The sequence below is a fragment of the Saimiri boliviensis genome, chromosome 9 (assembly GCF_048565385.1).
Source record: "Saimiri boliviensis isolate mSaiBol1 chromosome 9, mSaiBol1.pri, whole genome shotgun sequence".
Taxonomy (NCBI): domain Eukaryota; kingdom Metazoa; phylum Chordata; class Mammalia; order Primates; family Cebidae; genus Saimiri; species Saimiri boliviensis.
Window position 1 is genome coordinate 83,701,648 of NC_133457.1, and position 24,545 is coordinate 83,726,192.

Sequence of the window (24,545 nt, forward strand, 5' to 3'; positions counted from 1 at the left end):
TGAATATCTTTCTGAATGACCAATACTGACCTTCAGTGGCATTCCAGAAATAGAAGGCCAGAAATGCAGTACAATTTTATTTTCTTTAGGGCCAAAATGCCACCCCCTCACCGCCCGCCGCCTTAGAAAAGTAACAGATAGGGATTGCATAGAGCAGAAATAGAATAACTCAGCTGGGCAGTAGGCAAAAAGAGATTATTGGCTTACTCCTTTTGGGTTTTTGACTTTGACCGTATCTAGGCTGGAGCTGTATTAATTTTGAGTCCATTTGGCCAATAACCTTCATGTCTGGAGCTATTGTAAACCTTTACTCTTGGGGGTTATGGTGATCTTTGCTGCAAATATGGGGATTTGGTAGGAGTAGCCCCGTCCCGCTCCCTACCCTGTCCTCCAAAGCATCTCTTTCGGAAGCACCACCTGGAGGTAAGCTTCTTGCTCTTGTGCTGGGGGTAGGAGTAAGACAAAGGGAAAAGAAAGCATGGGCTGTGACTTCTCACCTGTTTGAAGTCCACATGAGCAGGCAGCTTAGGGGCTCAGAGGAGAGGTGGGCAAATCGCTTCCATTCCTACCATCTCTGCAACTACACTTTTGTAACAGCTCATGGAGACATGCATTTTATAAAGGTCCCAGCGGCACTGCCAGAGAGCACCCCATGCTGCAAGCACCCATGGCCCACCGTGGCCTTCTTCTAACACATCCTATGTTTATTCTCTGCTCCCTCCCTCACTTCACTTCCTTCCACATCCACAACTCTGACAGCCCCGTCTCCCCTTAGGAAGCCAGGTGGCACTATTCCAAAGCATTCTCTACTTCTTGTTTAGTTCAATAACACAGCAGATTATGGTGAAAAATGAATTGTAAGCTTGGCTGCTCCACGGAGCTCCTGCACAGGTCCATCACGTGGCTACAGAGGGCCAAGCACTTAATGTTTCCCCCTTCCTTTCTTTTGAAAAGTAATCTGGGGTTCGCAGCTCTGGGAGTCCCAACTGCCTTTACACTATTGCTTTTCCCTAATATTTAAGTAATATTTTTAAAAGACAGGCCAGTTGCAATGGCTCATATCTATAATCCCAGCACTTTGGGAGGCTGAGGCATGAGAAATGCTTGAGGCCAGGAGTTCGAGACCAGCCTGGGCAACATAGTGAGGTCCAGTTTCTATTAAAAAAAAAAAATTAGCTCGGAATGGTGGCTCACACCTGTACTCCCAGCTACTCAGAGGCTAAGGTAGAGGATCACTCAAACCCAGGAGTTCAAGGCTTCAGCAAGCCGTGATTGTACCACTGCACCCTAGCCTAGGTGACAAAGAGAGACCTTGTCAAAACAAAATAAAATAAATAAAATTAAGACCCCAGTGAGGTCTAAGTATGGAATGGGAATTTCCAGACTGATGGATTTATCTAGAAGATAGAAAGGGAATCCCAAGAAGTTCTGTCTGAAATTGGGTTTTTAGGTCAACAACAAAGCACCCAGTAACTTTCAATGAGGAAACAGTCCCCAGCAGCCTTCCATTCTCCTGCATACACGCATTTTCCTGTGACTTTACATTAGTAATTCTTAAATCTATTACACTGGTATTATAGCTCAGTCCTCAGCATTATATCCCAAGTGACATTCCCACCTCTGGGAAACAGTGCTAGATTGTTTTGGGCATGGCCCAAATGCCCTTGGGATGAGGGCTGCCTGATTCCGGAACCAGAAAACCTATAAACATGTGGATGAGCCATGATAGGAAGCAAGGTTGAGCAATGGTATGAAGTCAGGGCCTTTCTTGCCAATCTGCACCTATTCCAAAGGGCTCCATTGCTCTTTATCACACCATGTGGTCAGTCCCTTGAGAGGGGACGTTGGAGCCAAAGGCCTGTTTTTCCAATTTATCAGTTAAAACAATACAAAACTCACGAGAAATATTAGCTTGGGCACACAGTGATTTCTGCACATGGGTTGTTTAAGAGTGATCTCCATTACATTTTTCACTCTGTGCTATTAATAGAGCCTGCCCGACTTCTTCTCACCTATTGAGATCCATCCCCCTGAGGACACAGTGCTTTTTGTCTTCTGTCTTCATGATCCTTCTGGTACTATTTTATGTGGTTGCCGGGATCTTCACATCTATCTCATTTATTGGAGGGAACAGGCCTTACATTTTTCAGTTTCCTGTAACTTAATGCAGCATTTTATATACAGCAGGGGTTGGTATTCTAATTAAGTATTCTCAGTGACATTTGTCTGCCACCATGACACTGGTGTTAGGAGCAAAACAACTCAGGTTGAGGGCCGGGCGCGGTGGCTCAAGCCTGTAATTCCAGCACTTTGGGAGGCCGAGGTGGGTGGATCACGAGGTCAAGAGATCGAGACCATCCTGGTCAACATGGTGAAACCTCGTCTCTACTAAAAATACAAAAAATTAGCGGGGCGTGGTGGCGCGTGCCTGTAATCCCAGCTACTCAGGAGGCTGAGGCAGGAGAATTGCCTGAACCCAGGAGGCGGAGGTTGCAGTGAGCCGAGATCGCACCATTGCACTCCAGCCTAGGTAACAAGAGTGAAACTCCGTCTCAAAAAAAAAAAAAAACAACTCAGGTTAATGAAACCTGATCTAAAACTGTTATCACGCAGAGGGTGTTAGTCCCGGGAGAAAGAGAGGCAGTTAATGAAGGATCAATTGCTCTGAGTCCAAGTTCAGGAACTTTCTGCTATGTAAGCAAATTGGCTTTTCGTACAGAGAAGAAAAAGTACAGAAAAGATGCCCCTATACAAATAGAAAGAATTGGAAGCAAAGCTTATAAGTATGGGCTGGCTGGCTCACACTTGTAATCCCAGGACTTTGGCAGGCCGAGGCAGGAGGATCGCCTGAGCCCAGGAGTTTGAGTCCAGCCTGGGCAATAGGACAAAACTCTGCTTCTACAAAAAATTAAAAAAGCGAGCTGGGTATGGGGTCACATACACTTGTAGTAGTTCCAGCTACTTGGGAGGCTGAGGTGGGAGGTTCGCTTGAGCCTGGGAGGTAGAGGCTGCAATAAGCTATGATCATGCCATTGTATTCCAGCCTGGGTGACAGACTGAGACCATCTTTTAAAAAATGTATGGAAGCAGGCATATGAGGACGAAAGCTGGGTAGGGGCTGGGTTGCCCGAAGGATGAGCCTCTCTCAGCCATCATTGGGCAGAAACAGATAAAGGTAAAAACAACATTCAAAATTAGGAGTTTGTCTCTGAATGTGGGTTGGGAGTCAGAGCCTGGGTTTGAGCCCTACAACTACTATTTACTGCCATGTGACCTTGGGTAAACTAAACAGTAACTTTCTGAGTATCTGGTGCATTGTTGATAGTATTAGAAAAATGACATGGGCTTTGTCTCCTTCATGAGGGTGTTGGGAGGATCAAATCAGATCAACATTTGCTTTGTAAAGTATACTGCGCTATTTCCGTGTAGACGGAAGTTACTACTTTGAATCCCAGGCACCCTTTCCCTCACCTCCCATTTCCCATTGCTTCATCAGATCCCACCTTAGTGGAAGATAGTCATCTCTCTCCTAGGAACTCCTGTTCTCACCTTCCTTCCTCTTAGTAATTTTTTTTGTAAGTTCATGTATACTTTAGAGTAACGGAAGCTTGTCTCTTTGTGAAGGAATTTCTGGCGTCCAAGGCAAGTTTAGAGGGGCATTAGGAGAAAGAGCTTTCCTGAGTGCTTTGAAATCATATTTGAAATCATTTGCCCATTCTGTTCGCAGATGAAATTGGCCTTTTTCTATAACTACCACATTCCATCAGTTTTGATTTTATATTTGACTGTCTCTGAAATTAGTATGTATCTTGTAATCCTTGGTGTGTCACAATTAGTAGTGTTTTCTTCTTTTGAGTGGTTCATAAAATAATGGTGCATCTCACAATCAAGGGTGTCACTTAATGAAATGCAGCACTGTTCATATGGTGGTAACATGATCTTAAGGAAGAATCATTAAGGGGTTAAGAAGAAAAGTGAGGTAAGGCAGCAGTTTCCACTGGAATCATCACAAAACAAAAGATGGACTGTTTTTTTATCTTCTACCTTCCAGCTGCCAAGAATTACCTGGATATTTGGATTCTGCCCATTAATATCAGCTTTGGAAAGATCTGGAAAGTTTGGTAGATCGAGGAGAAAGGATCTGGGGCCATCTCTTTGCAATGAAGGGTGCCCAGTCTCTTGTCGGAATCGTGGTCTGGGGAAGGGCTGGTGTGCAGCCTGGCGATCCAGATGCTCCCCTGGTGCATCTTTGGAGAGAGAAAAGCTGGTTTCTGATGTGGTGTCACTTCCCACGTTGAGATTATTCTAAAACAGACAAACAAGCAAACAAAGACACATGATTTAAAAATGTTATCCTTAACAGTCCATTACATTCAGGAGCAAGGACAATTCCAGTGGCTGAAAGTAAGCCAGCATGGTATTCCAAACTCATTTTGCAACCCTATGGTTTAGTTTCTTCATATCTTAAAAGCCAGATCATCAGAAAATTTCTCCTAGCCTGCTACTTGGGAATATTCTGAGGATTAATGAGTTATGAGCTATGCATTAAGCTTCAAATTACTTTAAAAATGAAAATGATATTTGGAAGGAGAATAGGTGTGCATTTAAAGCTGGAACCAAATAATGTTTTTCTTCTCATAGCTTCAACTGATTAACCACCTTGGCTTTAGTTATAGCTCTAGCGTCCAGAGTTAGTTTCTTTAGCGTAGGCTATGGAGCAAAAGATTTGACCAAGCTGGATAAAATTCTTCAGCCATATTATTGATTATATCCATTCATCATTTGTCTTTCCATTTGACCATCAATCCATCCATACATTCATTCACATATCCTTCCTTCCTTCCTTCCACCCACACACTCATCCATCCATCCATCCATCCATCCATCCAACAAATGCCAACCATGCTAGGTACAGGAGATACAGCAATCAACAGGATAGACATGAGACCTATTATTTTGAAGTGTACAACTAGGTGAGGGGAATAAACAATAAATACATAGATAAAAAAATAAGATCAGAACAGAGAATAGTGACTGCCAGAAGAAAAGAGAGAAGATAATGGAGAGTGTCTGGGGAAAAACCTTAGATAGGTGGCCAGGGAGAACCAGAACCCCTCAGAGAAGGTGACACTTAATAACAGAAGGTGGCACCCTGCAATAATCTAGAGGAAGGACATTTTAGCAAAGGGAGCACTCAAGTCCAGGATGGGAATGAGCTTGGCTGGACTGAGAAACAGAATGACCAGTGAAGCTGTTATAGAGGGAAGGAGGGAAGAACCGTAGGTGACGAGGATGAACAGACGGCGCTAGCCAAAGAAAAAGTCACTCCGAAATATAATGGTTTTATTCTGGAAAGTACGAGCCCATTGTTTTTTCCCAGTTGTGAAAAATATCTCCTTTTGTTATCACGAGGGGGAGATTTCTCTCGTGATTGAAGAGTATAGAAGTTGCTGGACTCCTTTCCCAAACCAGCCTTTCTTTTTCTCCCTGCTTCCTCTCACAGAAGACTTACTCCAGCCTTCAGGGATGGCATTTTCATGTTTACTGGTGGAGAAAGACAAGGAGATAGAATTTCACCAGCGTTTGGGTCAGTGGTTAATGTTCTTGTTATTCTTGGATATGTTTTCGGTTTGGAAGTATATATTCCAGCACACTGTCTCCACACACCCCCTCTGCCCCCCACCACAGTGCCTCTGACCCAGCCAAAGGGTTACATCTGGTATAAAAACACTCACGACTCTGAGCACCCAAGGTGAAGAGTACTGAGGCCGAAACACACTAGCAGATACATAGCTTCTTGGAGAGCTAAACTTAGGGAAGGAGTTATTATTTTTCTTTGATTTATATGTCATTTTTTAGAGACAGGGTCTTGCTCTGTTGTCCAGGCTGGAGTGCAGTGGCACAATCAAGCTCACTGCAGCCTCAGACTCCTGGGCTCAAGCAATCTTCCTGCCTCAGCCTCCTGAGTAGCTGGGATGACAGGCATGTTCCACCATCCCCAGCTGGAAATGGAGTTATAAATATATGTTTAAATAGGAATGGGGCTCAAGAAAAAACTCACTGGTGCGGAGACCACCTCTGAATGTTCCAAGAGGCCAAGGGGAGTGTGAAGACAGAAATCTCATCTGTCTTCTCTTGAAAACACGCAGTGACAGCGGAACACTGGATACTCCGCGGCATGTTTTTGCTCGCCCTTCCACAGCTCAGAAGATGTGGCCGGGGGCTGTGTCTTTGTTCACCTTTCCAGCCACCTCTCTGCCATGGTTTTCGTCTTCTGGCACATCCTGATAGAGGGAGTTGTCCTGACATTTCGAGACATTACTCAATGCAACAGAGGCCAAATGTATTATTGTTTGAGCCTAGGAGGGAGTGAGGGAGGGAGGGGGAGTGACAGAGATAGAAGGAGGGGGATGGGGAGGAGAGGGGAGGGGAGGGGAGGGGAGGGGAGGGGAGAGAGATCATGCCATCTTTCCTCAACATAAGATTTCTCTATGACATCCCAAAGGGAAGATAGCTGAATGTGATGGTCCCCTTGCTTTTTTCCCTTAATCTCCAACCGTAAAACTTCTACAACAGCATTAGGGAGGACAGTTAGATTGTCATGGAGAATTTCTTGTGCAGGATTTAGGATTACAAATCTTGGAAGGGGCCAAGAATTTGCTTCCCTGCTTTAGTGCTTCTTGTGGATCAAGCCCTAACTTCATCGCCACAATTCATACATACTGCTTTATTAGGTTCAAAGTAGAAAAAATCTATTTCCTTTTGCCTGTAATGAAGTACTCTTTCTATGAACACTTAAATGTTAGAGGAAGTAGAAAATGTGTTTTTGCTACTTTTGGACATCTTGCTTAGATGTCTGAAAAAACAGGGACTAAGTCTGATTGATTGATGTGACTCTTGCATTTTTCCTGATAGGAAATCCACCACCACAGAGTGTTTCTGGCTTAGCCCCAGACCAAGCAAACCCCTTAAACTCTCTAGGACTCAAAGACCTTGCATGTAAAGCAGATTAGATAATAAGTAGAGCCCTGTACTTTCCCTGCAGGATTAGTCAAGATGCTTGGGTTGGGTTTGTCTACACATGGAAAGAGAAGCGTCAAGTTAGGGACACTGGCTGGGCAGTTGAGGCCACAAGTACCTCTGCTGGGAATAGTCAGACAACTGGGGCTGAAGTATGTTTTGGCTACAGTTTTGCACACAATTGTGGCATTTCTCCATCTCTCCCAACCACCCTGCCCCCCAGACACAGCCTTGGTATTTGTAAAATATTTGGAAGATGGGAAGTAATAAAGACATGCTAATCACAATCTCTGAACATCTGAGTTACTCTTGCACCTCTTCCAAAACATACTTAACTGGAAACCTTGGCTCCTTGCAATGGCATACCCCCAAGCTGTTAAGATACTGGAAATCCTAGGGTAGGGAAAGTGTGGTTAAGCATGATCCATATAAAATGAAATCATGTTTTATTCAATCAATAACAAGATTTGAGAGTAGCCATTACTGTTATCTAGACTTTAGGGTAGGAGAAAACAGACAGAATATCCTAGTAATGTACAAGAAAACACTTTCTTCATCTTTTCTCAAAGGGACACACTGCACAACCTCCTTGCAGAGCTCCCCTTGGACATCAATCCAGCTATCACCAAGTTCACTTACTGAGTATTTTCACTTAAATTATTAGAGCAGAGTGAAGATTTTCAATAGGGGTGGATCTCAAGGTTAAAAGTAAAATATTTTATGTTTTATTCAGGCAAGCAAACATTCTTCTCTGAAAATGATACCTTAGGAAAGTCTGGGAACGTAAGGAAAGAATCATCACCATTCTTTCTAAAATGCCGTTGAATTCATTTTGCCTGAGTTAAAAAGTGATACAAGGGGGGCCTGCCCAGTTTGGAAAAATATTTCTTTACCCACAATGTGTCTTTGAGTTGAACATCAATCTGTGAGTTAACATTGACAATACTGCAGCCCCAGCAGCAACGTTTCCTCTTGTGGCTATAAGTTTATAGATGTGACTACCAATGAGAAGGAAAACAGAAGAACTGAAGCTACTGAATGGCTTATGCACATGCACTGCTGTTCATTCGCTGAGGCAGGTGATCTGTATTGGTCAAATTATTTAGCTACTGTGTGATGCTCCTCTCCTTCTATTATTTTAGAATTTATGTAAAACAGGAATAGTGATAAAAATATCCTGTTTTTGCAGCCTGGTATTTTGCCTTAAATGGCAGTACTGTGGCAGACATTGCAATTGCCTGCCCATTGTCTCTTCCCCTCTTTTTCTTGATGTTTGTTTCAGGTGGCTGTGGACCTGGCAAAAACTATATTTCCCAGCATCCACTGCATCTGGGTATGACCATGTGACACACTTCTGCCCAGTGAGGAGTAAGTAGAAGGTTCTGGACAGACCTGCTGAAAAGGAGTTTGCAGATTCAGTTTTGCTGTTTGCCTTTCTCTCTTCCACTTTGTCCTTCCTGAAATGAGGATACCAGGGTTGATGTGAAATGAGGCAGCTGGCAGGCATGAGGATGGAGTCTGCAGTCTAAGCATGGCTGACTGGAAAGATGATGGGCTTAGCATTATGGAGCTATCACACTGGTCAGTCCTGGAATGGTGACCTCCGTATGTCTTTTACTGTTATCACTAATCTTAACATTGACAATGCTGCAGTACCAGTGGCAATGTTCCCTCTTGGGATTCTGATTTTTGAGTTGTGATGGCCAAGAAAAAATGAAAAGGCCCTGTTTAGCTAAGTGGCCCTATGTTAGATATTCTATTCTTTGCAGTTGAATACAATTCCCAAACAATGGAGGTGCCGACAGGGCATTTAATGAAACATCACAGTGAACTTCACTATGGCAGCCAGGACACAGATGCTGGGTTCTGCTGCCAACTTTCCTGATATCCTATTCCAAATCTGCCATTGATAGCCTCTACATATGTTGACAGACTCTTTTCATTGTTTCAGCATCTGCCCATTACATTACTTAGCTGTATTGCTCACTGAGTACTGTAATGTTTCCTTTAAGTGGTCCTATTAGGCTGGTGCAAAAGTAGTGGTGGTTTTTGCCATTGAAAGTCATGGCAAAATCCGCCATTACTTTTGTACCAGCCAAATACTATCACAATTGCAAGAGGTTTTTCCTTGCCAAAAGGAACCAGTGTTCCTTGGACAAATGGATTGAGTGCAGAGCTTGGGTGGGGAAGGCACAGACAAATTTGGGATACTCTCCTGCACCAAGAAGCAAGGAAGCTTTCGATGATTCACAGGATCCTCTCGAAAGAACACAGAAGCCAGCGTGACAGGCCCCCATTTGTCCCAGATCAGAGAATCTGGACAACAAAAGGAGATTATCCTTGAATGATGTACACTGAATCTATCCAAATCCATAAGGATACTCACAAAGCAGAGAAATCCAGAAAAACTACTGTTGCCATTTGAGGTAGGTATTATAAAACTCCTTACTTTGCAAATAGGTATTAAAAAGAAAGAAAGGTTTTCAGAGGAAGTGATATTTTAACTGAAATCAAAAAGGCTGATAAACATGCAGCAGATGTATCAGGTTAAGAGAGCAGGGAGCTGGGGAGGGGGTCCAAGAGCTTTGCAATCCTGGTGAAGAAGTCTCTGAGGCCTGACAGAGCCGTGGTTTATAGATCCAAAGGGTTTCAGAGCCTAAATGCAGTGAGAGTAACAATCAGAGACACCTGCTGTTTTCATATGAAATAATGGAGGTAAATATTATACACACTGGGCCCAACACACAGTCTCGGCACACCAGCCTTTGGCCTGAGAGGCTTCTATCACACTGTCCTCTGACTTGTCCACTAGGCTGCCACTTCCCTGGTGGCATCCTCTGGGACATGTGGAGGTTTGCTGAAGCTATATGGTGCTGGGATCTCATCCCTCCTTCCTCATTCTCATCAGCTGGCCCTGAATGCCCTTGGGAAAGCTCTGCTGAGATGAACTGAGAAGAGAAAATCTCTCATCTTTAAGCTGGGTACAGTTTTTCTCAGATGACAAATTCACATGTTTTAACCATTTGTGTCCTTTATACTAAGTACAACCTGGTCCAGCACCAAGACTGTCCAATCACCGCCTCTAGCCACTGAATAGCTGGAGCTGCTCATTGTGGCTGTGTCTGTGACGAAGGTGAGTGGCTATAGTCACATCTAGGGTCAGAGTGGTCAGAATGGCCAGAGTCCCCAACTGGTCATTTGGCACAGACAGATAAATACAAAGGAGAGAAAATGAGGTTTTTTTGGACAACCAAGCCATGGGGCAAATTAGGATGAGTACTACGATTGGAGGAAGATGAAGCTATGGAAATGGGTGATGTATGCTCTTTTGGAAAAAATGTGCTAAGTATCACTGTCTCAGTCTGCAAATAGCCACCTACTCTATCCTGCAAACCCCAACCAAGGACTGGCATCTGAAGAAGAGAGATGATTTCATCACTTTCAGAACCTCCAGAAGAGGCACAAAGTAGTAACAAACTGTGACTGTCTAGAAAAGTTTAGCATTTTCTCTCTTTAAGACAAAAACTGTTAACTATTCCCCAGATTAACATAACCAGGCAGACTTCTTGGAGGCACACTGGATGGCAAATTTCTGAAAGGCAAAGAATAGGCCCTATCTTCAGTCTCCAAACTCCCTTCTCCCTCCCCCAATTTCACAAGCTCAGGGGGCAACCAATAAGTACCATTTGATGATAATGATGGCTAAAGTTATCACTGGCTAACAAGGGTCTCATTAGATTTTGTTTTAATTAGGCTCAGGCTACAGGCCTCATTACCCCTAATGTGGCTTTTATGTGGGATTCTAAAGGAAAAACCCCTAGGAATCTTCTGTTGAAGATATTAAAGAAGATATTATTAGCAATGCATTTGGGCTCATAGATTTTGAACAACAAACAACAGAGATTACAATTAATTTCACTACAGCCTCTCCCCTTAAAACAAACTAGCAATAAAGTTAATCAGCAATATGTCCTCATTTGGAGCTGGACATCTGCACATTATTATCGACAATGCTCGTTTCCTTTTTCCAGATGAAAGGAAGCCATACTGCACCCAGGCATATGGCTGTGTGTTTTCCGCATTCAAACACTCCATTTTCTTCTACCCATGATAAACACACTCGGGGCTTTATCTGTGCCGAGCATCGATTTTGTCTGGAACACTCCCACATATCTAAAAATAAGTTCAAGAATGCCAGTAGTGGTATTTCAAAGGGAAAAGCAAAAGTGTTTGCCGTTTGAAGAGATAAAAGAATAAAATGGCACACTGATTATCGTTAACATGATTGAGGAGCAGGCACTGCTAAGAAGAGAAAACCAGGAGAATGAATAACATGAGTTTTAGAGCATAAAATCAGATTTCTAGAAGGGGCACATTTGTTCTTAGTGCTCAGGAAGATGGATGGAGACCACAGTCCTAGGAGTGGAAGCAGAGGGTGGTGGGAGCTTGTTGGGGCTTGTGCTGCGAAGTTTTGGAAAGAGACAGCCAGAATGCACTGGGGACAAACTGCACCGTGAAGACACAGATGACAAGGCTGACCAGCTGCTGCTCTCACAGAGCCCAGGTGTGATGGCACTCATTCCCCTTCAGGCAGCTGGAACAGAGCAAATGTCAACGGCTGTATTTTATAGCAAGCATGACAATGCAATGTCCCTTTAGGAACTATTCAGGGCAGAGGGGAAATGGCCGTATATATGCTTCAATCTTTGCTGGGGACTCTGATGACAGTCCTGAGGGCTAGTGACACAGGCACATCATGGTTCAAGAATCCAGGAGGGTCTCTGCCCTGGTTTGGGAATGGAGCCTGCTGTTGAGGTCTAATAGCTGAGGAATCCCTACTGACGATGGCAGAAATGGCAGAATGTATTACAAGGATGTTTACTTTAGGCCTTGGCCGTGACCTCATTTATTATCTTAGGCTTCAGAAGAAATGAAGAATGGTCATTTTGTTGCATTTGGGTAGGGAGCTGGCTCTGGGGTGGAAAGGGCCACCCATCCCTGTGCATCCTTCCTCATTGAAGGTTCTTGGGGCTGGCTGACAAATTAGCAATCAACACTTCACTGGCTTGTCTTGAATACTTCTGTAAACTGCTTTGATCTTGAAAATGTGTAAATTATTGGTGGATTTTTTCAAGTTATGCTTTCTCCACTCCTGGCAAAGAAAACAGAGTGGTAACTTTTCCAGGACCCATTTATTTGATGTCCTATTAGGCTAGAGAATGAACTGAAATGAAAGAGAAATTATTCTTTCAAGTCTAAGAAAACATGTAAGAAGTAGAGTGCAAGAGTGGAAAGCAAGTTTGGCTAAAAAAAAGAAAAAGGAAAAAAAGAAAAAACCAAACCCTTCACCCATCACCTAAAACGTCCCTGCAAATGTAGGGAGATGGAGAAATGATACTTTCCAGAACCACTTTGATAAACTCCTTGTGGTGTGAAGCCATCCATTCTCAGCATCCAGTTAAGGGCAGGGCTTTGTATACGTCTTGGAGGCTGCAGCTAACCTGCTCAGGGTTATAAAGGCCAGGCCACCAGTGGCCACCAGGGGGCTTCAGTACCTGCTCTTCAGGCCAGTTAGAGCTCAGCCGCCTCTTTGAGTCAAACTTTGAGCCAATATTAATGAGTATGGATTATCGGTGACTTTCCAGGTTGTGCTTTCTCCATTACTGGCAAAGAAAACAGAGTGGTAACTGCCTAGGACTCGTTTTCCAGGACCCAATTTGAAGAGGCACCGGATCATGAGTGCACCTAAAAGGCCCAAGTATCTAAGCCATCCTGTGACCAGAGGGAGACCGTGTTGAACAGGATACCAGAAGGCGAACATCTCCTGCAGTGATTCTGTGTCTCTCCACATAGAATGATGGGATCCAAGCCCCAGGCCAAGGCTGGTGTTCTGTTGGTGAGAAGGAGAACCAGGAAATTAAGCCAAACATGGATGGCAGAGTTCAGAAGCTGAGGTCTGGGGTAGGGGTGGCCTGAGGAGCCCTGCCAAGTTGTTATTCTAACTAAGGAGATGGATCTTTCTCAGCCCTAAAGAAGCCTCACTGAAACCTACCACTAATCTCTCTCCTCCAAGTACTTCTAAAATGGGTTTTAAAGGTCATTGGACCTTAGCCTTGGAATCCTGAAAAGGGCTCAGGGCACCGTGGGAAGGACCTGGGCTGGGAGGTTCGAGGCCCCAGCGCTGCCTCTTCCTCCTGTTTTTGTGAGCTTTGGTAAGTTATTGTACCTTTGCACTTATGGTAGAATGGTTTGCAAACATTTCCACAAATTTTTCTTCTCTCCAAATATTTATGCCTTGGGTAGTTGCTTCCCACACTCTTTGAGCTGCTTCTTTTTTTTTTTTTTTTTTTTTTTGAGACAGAGTTTTGCTCTTATTGCCCAGGCTGGAGTGCAATGGCATGATCTCAGCTTACTGCAACCTCCGCCTCCTGGGTTCAAGTGATTCTCCTGCTTCAGCTTCCAGATTAGCTGGGATTACAGGCACATGCCACCACACCCAGCTAATTTTTTGTATTTTTAGTAGAGACGGGGTTTCACCAAGTGGGCCAGGCTGGTCTCGAACTCCTGACCTAAGGTGATCCACCCACCTCAGCCTCCCAAAGTGCTGTGATTACAGGGGTGAGCCACTGTGCCCAGCCTTCTTTGAGCTTCTTACTGCAGCCAAAGGGACAACGGTTAAAGAGAGACTTGAAAAGTGCTTTTGCATTACGATTGCCTATTTTTGTTGCTCTTTGGAATGCTGAGAACATTCCGTGAAGAACGCCAAGTTAGCTTGTTGCACAGTGAGACGTGTGTAGCAGAGATAATTTATCCCAGATCCACCAGCCTGCCAATGCCAGTCACTCAGATGGAGACCATCCTAGACCATCCAGCCCTGGCTGAGCCTACCCTGGCTATGAGAGCCACCCTGCTGACCCAGAGAGTCATGAGAAATAATAAATCCTTGTGAGTTTAAGCTAATGAATCCAGTGTGATTTGTTACACAGCAAAAGCTGACTGATACAGGACCTTAGTTATTTCTTCTGTAAAATGACCATGGTGAGATCGAATGAGAGTTGCAGAAAGCCTCTCATCCCTTTCAGTTCTGATCTTGGAATGGAATCCTAAAGAGACACTTGTTCTGGAGAAATTATTTCATGCTAATTAAAAAAAAACACTTTATTTCAAATGCTGAAAACATCAAATTGAGGTTGGGGAGATTAAATAAAATCCAGTGGTTCACAAATGCATGAAATGTAGATTCGATCTACAATTACTAGAATATCATCTCCTTTCTTTCTAGCCTTCTACCTCTTAACTCAAAGCTGGGTAAAACCCGTTGGAAAGTTCCAAAACCCTGCCAACTACTTCCTTCATTGACATATGCTTTTTTGGTAACAGCTTCAATGCCAGTTTTTCAAAGATCTGAAGCTGAGACTTAACAGTTCTCCCTTATACTTTCACGATGCACCTGTACAGCTCTGTGTGCTGCTAGAAACTAGTAACACTCATTGATTAACAGGACCCCCTCTTGACACTGTAAAACAATTATAGAGCTGTCATAGGCCACACATAGCCAGAGGTGAAGAGGAAGCTGCTGCCACCAGCACCTGTTCCTGTCCCCACCTGCCTGTACAGATTGCTCCTGTTTGGATTGCTGTTCCATTCTTCAGGGAAACAGTGTGATTCCTGCTTGGAAAACCGGCAGCTGATGCAATTGTGGGTTCTTGACTTAGCTAACCTTTCTCTGTAAGTAGCTGTTAGCTCTGTTCATGGATTCATTCAACAAACACTTCATCGGTATTTATTATGTACCAGGTACTGTGCTAGGGTGAGACAGTGCCAATAGCACATGGCTTGTTAAGACAACTTTTCTAAAACTTGGAAATGAAGCAAAAGGATGACTGCAAGTTTATCACTTCGTGCTGGGGCGTAGGCCTGCCCCAAAGTATTTAATTCTGTAGGAGCATATATCTTTGTTTGGCTTATTATTTACTACTGATTAGGGCCCAAACTAAAAGTTACACGCTAACTTGTAGATTTTCATTCTGTAGATATACAAATGTTTTTGTCTAGTGGAAACAACAACTTAACACTGACTGGTTTATGGCTCTACACGACATTAATCAGTCTTATTTATGTTTGCACATTTATTTCACCATCATTTTCCCCACTAACTTTATAAATATCTGTTTCTCAAATGCTCTGACACAGCATTAGCATCTTTCTCGTTCTCTCATTCATTTAGTTACGTAGTTGACACGTGCTTCTTATTTGTATAACATTCACATTTTCAATATTATAAAAATTTTATGTGGACAGTTTTTTGTCTTCAAATTTAGATTCCAGAGGGTAAGTTAAGAAATGCTTATATCCATATAAAATGTAAAGTAGAAAGTGGGAAATTCTGAAGGAGTGGAAGTTTTCAATGTAAGGAAGTAAAATTATCCAGATTTCTAATTATGATACCGCAACTCCCCAACTATAAGGTCTTCAACATCACCATGTTATATTCTATTGCTTTCTCTAAGAGACTCCTCTCTGGATGTTGGTCTAATGCACTAACAAGCCAAAACCAGTGTGGAGAACCATGGCTCGTGAACAGGACTTCCCTTGGGTTTCCCCTCTTAGGAGGATCCTTACGGGGAGAACAGAAGCCCATGCACCAGAAGGCACCCAAACTCCTTCCGTCCATTTCATTTTCCCCCGACCCCATACAATTCCCTCCTCTGATCCTAGAGAACAAAGCTCCTCCCAGTTTTGTTCTCACCAATGATAATTCTACCATGAGAACCCCAGTTAACTGAGGTTCAAGAAAAGAGAATCACAAGTTCTCAGAGGCTTTCTTTTGGGATGTGGTCATGAAGCGGGAGATGTTCAACAGAGAACATGTTTATTATTCTCCTCAGTATAAACATCATAATATTAGGATGTATCAGTTTGAGTCTGAGCAGGAAATGAATGGCACCTTCCAAGTGGGTAACTATGGAGAGCTTAATACAGGAACAATTTAACGTATCTGGACAAAGTGCCCGGAAACCACCAAGGATGCTAGAGCATCCAGAGCCTGTAGAGCCAGGGGGAGCTCACATTCTCCAGTCCTGAAGATGCAAGAACAGAGAGAGGCTACTGTTAACCAAAGAGAAAGAGAGAGTTGTGGGGTTGGAGGTAAGGTGGGCTTTCATTTCCTGCCTTGCCTAACACTGGCCAAACCCAATCAGAAGCCAGACAGCAAGGGAGTCTGATGATATAATACATTCAGATCATGTGCCCAGGGAATAAATTAGGATGGAGAAAAATGGAAAATGGGTTGAGAGAGGTAAACAGAACATTTAGGGTACACAAAACATGATTGGGAGAAATCACAGCTATAGTATCACCCATTCCAGGCATTAAACATTGAATCTGCTTTCATGACATCCATGTGAAGTACATATGAGTACCCCTATTTCATAGATGAGGATATTGAGACTGAGAGGCCCCTAGATAGTAAGTAGGCTCTGAAATCCTTGATCCTTTCACCATACAGTGCTGTCCGAATGTCTACCCTGGAGTTGGCTAGAACAAGAGAGTCTGCAGCCACTTTGAATTCCCTGGCCTCCCCCAAATGCTGCTCCCCTCCAGAATAACAGTTCTCAGAGGACTGGCTCAAGAACACTGGCCCACAGCATACACACATACAGATTTAATTCTCAACTCTGCTCTCCGACTTGGTTTGGTAGGGGAAGTCATGGCCTTTTTTTTTAAGGAAAATACACATCTAGATAACAGTCCAGCCCAATACTCCTTTACTTGTGCAGTGTAATGACTTCTTCGGGTTAATCAGGTCTCATTAACAAAACCCATTGATACAGTGATGATAAAAAAAAAATGGATTGTCACTGATTCAAGAGGGAAGAAGTTGGGAATGAAACGGCATATAGTACATTATGTAAACATGAGAGCTATTCAGTGGGTCAGATGAGGCAGAGAACAGAGGAAGTAAGACACAAAGAGCCAGGCCCAAACCTGGATTGCTTTGGATGTTAGCAGCTGGCGTCATCACATTGCTAAACTTGCTAAACCAATGGGTAGAACTTTAAAAGTGATGGGGCCAGGCGGAGCATGGTGGCTCATGCCTGTAATCCCAGCACTTTGGGAGGCCGAGGTGGGTGGATCACGAGGTCAAGAGATCGAGACCATCCTGGCCAACATGGTGACATCATCTCTACTAAAAATACAAAAATTAGCTGGGCGTGGCGGTGCGTGCCTATAGTCCCAGCGACTCTGGAGGCTGAGGCAGGAGAATTGCTTGAACCCAGGAGGTGGAGGTTGCAGTGAGCCGAGGATCACACCACTGTACTCTGGCCTGGCAACAGAGTGAGACTTCATCTTAAAAAAAGAAAAAAAAAGTGATGGGGCCTAAATGGCCATCCATAGTAGAAGGCAGAAGTCAAATAAATATAGAAAATACTCAGAATGAAACACTGTCTGGCAATAAGAATGAACAAACTATGACCACATCCAACAACATGAATGAATTTCAAAAACACAATATTGAGCAAAGGAAGCCAAATACAGACGAGCACATGACTTGTGATTTTATTTAAATACAGTTCAAAAGCAGGCAAAACTAATCAATGCTGTTAGAAGTCAGGGCAGTGGTGATGTGGAGGTGCCAGTGACTAGAAGGAAGCCCTTGGGGGCTCCTGAGGCACTGGCCATATTCTGTTTTCTGATCTGGAAGCTGATTACACAGGAATGTTCACTTTGTATAAATTCAGTGAGCTGTACACATATGATCTGTGCTCCCTACTGTATGTTATCTACACATAGAACTTACATAACTACCAAAAACACATGCACACAAGAAAATAGAAAGAAAATCAGAGAGAAATGGCAATTGGCACTTTCTTTTTTTCTTTTTTCTTTTTTTTTTTTTTGGCACTGAGGCTGGAGCGCAGTGGCACCATCTCAGCTCACTGCAACCTCTACCTTCTTGGTTCAAGTGATTCTCCTGCCTCAGCCTCCTGAGTAGCTGAGATTACAGGTGTCCACCACAAAGCTTGGCTAATTTTTTTGTATTTTTAGTAGAGACAGGGTTTCACCATGTTGGCTAGGCTGGTCTCGAACTTCTGACCTCAGGTGATCCACCCACCTCTGCCTCCCAGAATGCTGGGATTACAGGCACGAGCCACCGTGCCGGCCAATACTTTCTTAAAGAAGCCAAGCTTCTCTGTTACTGTTATTTTATTTTCCAACCAATAAGGCATACAGGAAAATACAGTGTTTGAAAAAAGAGGAGCTTCTTGTTGGGCATGTTATTTCCCTGTGGCTCAAGGTTTCTTACCTGTAAATGGGTAGCATCTGTACGGTAAGAACACTTCTTTTCTCCTCTTTATTATTCCCTTCTCTCATTAGTCTTTCCTAGCACTCACTCTTAGATTGTTGTATTTTCTCTTCCCTGTTTTTCCCCTCAGGCCCAGCCCCTATCTTCCCTAGTGAGAGCCACACCTCCACCTCCTTCACCTTTTTCAAATGTCTTCTCAGTGCCAGTCTTGCCCAAACTGTTATATATCACTTCTACCAACTGGCTCTCAAAGCTTCCCACCAGTCGGACATAATTATCACCCCCATTGTACAGATGACAAAACTGGGGTTTGAAATCCTGCCAAAGTCACCCGGTTCATACTTACTAGGGGTGAATTCTGGCTGACTCCAGGGAAGCTTTAAAGCTGAATCAGCAGAGACAATGAAAGGCAGCCGGTGTGGTCTGAAGCTGCTGGAGAGTGAATCTCTCTTCCAACAACCTCATTGTAAAGAGAGTGCTCAAAATGCAGAGAAAGGACTAACACCACCAATTGCCAACCTCTACAAAAGGGTCTCCCTTGAGGAGGGAAGGAGTGGTCAGTGTTTCAGTCATTTGAGTTTTAAAGCCATTTTATCTCCATGATCCCCTATTAAAATACAATTAGTCCCAAGAATAGTCATGCTGGACCTGCCTGGCATGCGCAGGGCACAAGATCAGGGGAAGGGCACAAGATGGGTTTTGGGATCTAACTCTCCATTTGTACAAAGTATAATCTAGAGGATTTATCCTTTTTTTTTTTTTTTTTCCGAGACACAATCTCATTCTGTCGCCCAGGCTGGAGTGCAGTGGCACAATCTTGGCTCACTGCAACTTCCACCTCCTGGGTTCAAGTGATTCTCCTGCCTCAGCCTCTTGAGTAGCTAGGATTACAGGCGCACGCCACCACGCCTGGCTAATTTTTATGTTTTTTGGTAGACATGGGGTTTCACCATGTTGGCTGGGCTGGTCTGGAATTCCTGACCTCAGGTGATCCACCTACCTCAGCCCCCCTGAAGTGCTGGGATTACAGGCGTGAGCCACTGCAGCCGACCTCTAGAGGATCTTTGAAGAGGAGGGTGGCACATGAGCCGGGGCCCAGAACACAGGGTTTCGAACTCCCAGCCTGACGCTTTCCCACTGGTGGCTTCGCTGTCACTATCTGGTGGATCTTCATGGTTCTCCATGACTAAATTACAAACTGTCTTTCCCTCTTTATAACTGCAGTCTCACCAAAAAACCCCACAAACTTTACTAATATCCTTTGAATGAATGAATGGCTGGTTGGCTGGCTGGATGAACAAACAGGATTTCAAAGCCTGATAGGCATGGGAACTGTGGACTCCTTGCAGTTTCCCTTAGGTCTACCATGCCATGTACATTGTACAATTTGTGCATGGTGCAAAGATGTCTGGTGAGGGGGCAGGTAAGGGCTGAAGTTCAGACTGGAGGAAGGGATATTGTCTTTCCAGAGGAAATGACTTGTAATTCATACGAGGCTTATAAGTGCTAATAGATGCCCTAGGGTCACACTTCTTTCTGTCTGCTCTACCTGCAAAGTCTTTCCTTCCCTTAACCATACAGAAAACTCCTACGCATCCTTTAAAACCCTTTTTAGACACTGTGTTCTCTGTAAACCTTCCCTGATCTTCAGCAGAGTTAATCCCTCCTTGCTCCTCATTACTTCTCTTCCTTATGCATACTTTTGTTTTTCTATACATTATTGGCCATTTACTCACTTTTTTCCAGTTTCTGGCTAAAAACACACACACAAATAATGCCTGAACTGTCAACTCAACTGTACAATGGGGAAAATTATATTAGCCATGTTAACATCTCCAAGTCCTTTTATACCTGCCTACAACAAAAAGAGCATTTTATCCATTTTTCAAATTCCTCTGCCACTGTCCTAATCCAGTTTGCCATCATTCTCTCTCCTATCCTTCAAGTCGCAGCTTAAACGTCACCTCCAGAGAGAGGACTTCCTGATCATCTAATGTAACCAGTGATCTTTTCCACCCTTTAAAAGCTCCCCTACATCATTCTGCTTAGTTCATTTATAGTATTTATTCCCTGGAATTATTCTATTTATGGGATTTTCTCTTTGTTGTAGCCCCTACCAGGATGTCAGCACCATGAGGCAGGGACTATGTCTGTTCTATCTCTTCTGTGCCTCAGCACTTGGCCTAGAGCCCAGTACAGAGTAGGACCTCGCTAAATGCTCTCTGAATAAATGGATGGGACAATGAATAGATGGATAAAGGAATGAATGTCAAACAAGATTTCAATGCCCAGTAAGGGTGGCCATAGTTGATTCTTCCTACATCTCTGGAACATGTTTGGATTCTGGGATGTGGGAAGATGAGAAGCAGCTCTGGCAGAGGTGGAAAAGTTCCCCCTGGCTCCATTCCTGTGTCGGCCTTTACTTGTGTGGTGACGCTGAGTCCTGGCACAGGATGGCACAGTCATCTGCCTCCAAGTACTATCATGGGCAGTGCCCAGTTCTCCTTTTGCCCAGAGAGAATATAGAGACTGTGCTGGAGGTGCCAATGGCTCCTGCCATCTTGCCTGTGACCAAGTCACCAATGAGCACCCAGTACGTGCACCGAGGAGCAGCCCTGGCAGAGCCACAGAGAGCAGGAGGGGCAGAAACCAGACTCAGTGGGAGATGTGGGGCAGATGTTTGCTCTCTTGAATAATTCTGATTCTGAACATTTTCTGAATCTGCTTGCTTTTCTTCAAAGTCAAATATGAATTCAAATATTTTATATTTATATGTACATCTGTGTATACCTATATACAAACATATTTACAAGTATGTGAATATGGTTATATAAATACAAATATATATTTGCAGACACAAATACACATTTAATTAATTTATTTTTGAGATACAGTTTTGCTGTTGCCCAGGCTGGAGTGCCGTGGCACAATCTTGGCTCACTGCAACCCATGTCTAATTTTTGTGATTTTTTTTTTTTAAGTAAAGACGGAGTTTCACCATGTTGGCCAGGCTGGTCTTGCACTCCTGACCTCAAGTGATCCAACAGCCTCAGCCTCCCAAAGTGCTGGGATTACAGGCATGAGCCACTGTGCCCAGCCCATAAATACACATTTATAAGTGTGTTTTTTAACGTGTGTGTATAAACATACATATATATTTATATATATATGGATATGAATGTGTGTTATTTTAATTTTAGCTTTTTTAATTTTAAGATATTTGAAATAGCCCATTGTTTCCTAATTGAGCTCACAGAAAAATGGATAATACTGAGTTATTACTTTAGTTCATGTGTTCCCAAAGTAGGGGTCCCAGACCAGCAATTTTGGAATTGCCTGGAAATGTGTAAAATGCTGATTCTTGGGCCTCATCCCCTGTGGAATCGGAGCCTCTGGGGTGGGACCCAGCAGTGGGTGTTTGAGCCAGGCTTCCTGGCAATTCCCTGCAGGCTCACACCTGAGAACTCTGCTCTCACCAGGAGAAGGTGAGGAAGAGCGGCTGATAGTAGACAAGGAGCTATCATTCTGAAGGGCACTTTGGCAAAGGGAGATGCTTTCCAGGAAACACAGGGCCCTCAAAGAGTGCACTTTTATCTTGGAAAAGCATAATTAGATCAACAGCAAATGAGCTTCAAAGCATCCTTTCCAGCCTGGGGAGATCCTCTGAGTGGTTACCCATTCCTTAGAGATGCCCCTATGATAACACCTTGAGGGAAAGGAGAGCTCCTCACCATCTGGGTCACTGGGTGAAGGAGGCTGCCCACTGACCAAGTGACATAAGAGATCAACATGCAGGGTGAAAAGGTCAAACGCCCTGAAGGTAGGGGGTGAACTGTGAGATGGCTCCTTCTTGCTTTTCCTTGTGTCAGTAAATGCTAGCTTTGCCAGGCCTGCTTTGGTAGGAAGTACCACACATGGGGCAGCAATGGTCCTCCCATGATTTCTCCCTTGCTATGCGTCTGTTCTAATTAAGCCACACAGGTCCATGGGGAAGGATAGGTTGGGTCCAGATTGGCTACTGGATGAGATAAACTTTTCTAGCTCAGAGGTCTGGCAGAAGATTAACCAAGGCCTGAGAGGGGGCCCGGGGACCCCAGAGGGGCCTAAGAGATTGGATGAATTATCTATCAGTACATGAGAGCAGTGTGAAGACAGAAGGTGGGAGACAAAGAGAGTGGAGAAAAACAGTTTCCTTCAGGTGCCCCAAAGGCCAAGTTACTATCACCATGGTTTTAAGATGGCTCCTCTTTTTTTTTTTTCTTTTTTTGATATGGAGTCTCGCTCTGTAGCCCAGGCTGGAGTGCAGTGGCGCAATCTTGGCTCACTGCAACCTCTGCCTCCTGGGTTCAAGAAAGTCTCCTATCTCAGCCTCCAGAGTATCAGGGACTATAGGCATGTGCCACCATGCCAGGCTAATTTTTTTGAATTAGAGATGGGGTTTCACCATGTTGGTCAGGCTGGACTCGAACTCCAGACTTCAAATGATCCGCCTGCATTGGCCTTCCAAAGTGCTGTGATTATAGGCATGAGCCACCGTGCCCAGCCAAGATGGCTCCTCTTTAAACTGAAGAGCTCCCTGATGCCACAAAAGCCTCCCCATGATGAACCCATCAGCAGGAATAAATCTCAGACCATCCAACACCTAACTTGTGGTTCTCCTGATTCAAGCAATGATTCATATATGAAGGTGAAGGAGGACACTCTCTTTGTTCCCAACATGTACACAGCAGCCATCATCAAAGCCAAATGGTCCCTACTCCCAAGGAAAAAGTGTAACTCCCTGAGTTGCATTCATTCACCAACTCCCCTATGCACTTGCTCCTTATTTTTCCAGGGACATCTTCTGGAAAACAGGCCTGAGGGATCCATTCACACTCTGTGTCTTAAGGCTCCATAGACAGGGCCAAGTGCAGCCAAGAATCCAACCCAAGAAAATGCTCTTTTTAGACAAATTTCACAGCCTCCAACTGGAAAGCTCACATAGCAACCAGAGCTTTGCTTTCCTCCAGCAAATTTATACTTCACCCTGTGAACATGCCATTTGTTTGCTTCAGCTTGGACTCTGCCACTGACTCCCCAAGTCTGCAGATATAAAGATTGACTTTTTAGGTACAGCCAAACCCATTTTTAACCAGAGTGTTGGGTATTCAGTTACTAAGAGTTCAGCTCCAAGTTCTAAGTGCTCACCCTCCCCAGTGGTGTACAGAAAAGTCACATGGTAAGCAAAATGTTCTCCAACATGGCATGCTATACAAACTTATGAATGGCTTCTTTCAAAATCCTGAGTTTTGAAAGCAGACTTGAAAAGGTAATAAGATAGAGTTTGTTACAACTCTTGCTTGCTCTCTGACCAAAGGAAATATATTTCTAGCTTCTCAAAAAAACGTCTTATGATCTCTACCTCCCACATACCACGCTGGTCCCCTTGCTCCCTGCACCTCACTTTCTCTCATGCCAGATCATGATCTCAGGCCCTGAGCCCGACTCACAGAGGATCCCATCCCCAGAATTCTGCCTTCCCCTGCAAAGCAGAATTTCTCCCATTCCAGGTTTTGAACTAAGATTCCACGACGCATGTTTGATCTCTTCACGCTCCATTTTCATTAGTCCTTCGCACTCTCCATCACTTGGAAAAATACAAAAAGCTTGGTTTAGTTTGAAGGTTAAGAACTGACAGTCTCCATAAACATTTTTTTTAATAATAAAAGCTGACTTATCCACTGCCAGAATTCGATGTCTGTGAAAGGCGGGTGAGATGGGATGAAGGCAGGGCATGGGAAGTGAAAGCCTTCAACATCAGAAGGAGCGGACAAGTGCTCACCCTTCAACTACTGGGTGAAAGAAATCCCCAGGGCTTAACTGGCAAAAAATTATTGGGTTGATCTCAGAATAATTAAAAGTATTATAGGGAGGGATGCAGAAATCCAAGAAGTAGAACAACTAGGGTATAAATTCCTGACTTACGGAAAATACAAAGCAATCAGTGGTCATAAGTTATAAAATTTCCGGGTCATGAATATTAAAAGTGGTCTATGAAGAGATGATAAAATAATTCTCAGGATGTTTTCAGTAGGGAGAATCAGAGGGTAAAACAGATGAGGGCAAAGAAGACCTAGAATGTAAGCCACCCTCCATTCTAAACCACCCAACATACTTAAAGGCTGAAATCACCTAATTAGCTAGGATTCATGTTGATGATGTATGAGCAGATGAGCTG

General features: G+C 43.8%; 1 protein-coding gene across 1 annotated transcript in view; it reads right to left on the reverse strand.

Annotated features, from left to right (window-relative positions):
- The window catches only part of ISM1 (isthmin 1), an 82,626-nt gene that overhangs the window by 26,264 nt on the left and 31,817 nt on the right, over positions 1-24,545 (reverse strand). The window contains exon 2 of the mRNA XM_039479818.2: positions 4,066-4,305. Within this exon, the coding sequence (XP_039335752.1) occupies positions 4,066-4,305 (240 nt within the window). The remainder of the gene's footprint in view (positions 1-4,065; positions 4,306-24,545) is intronic.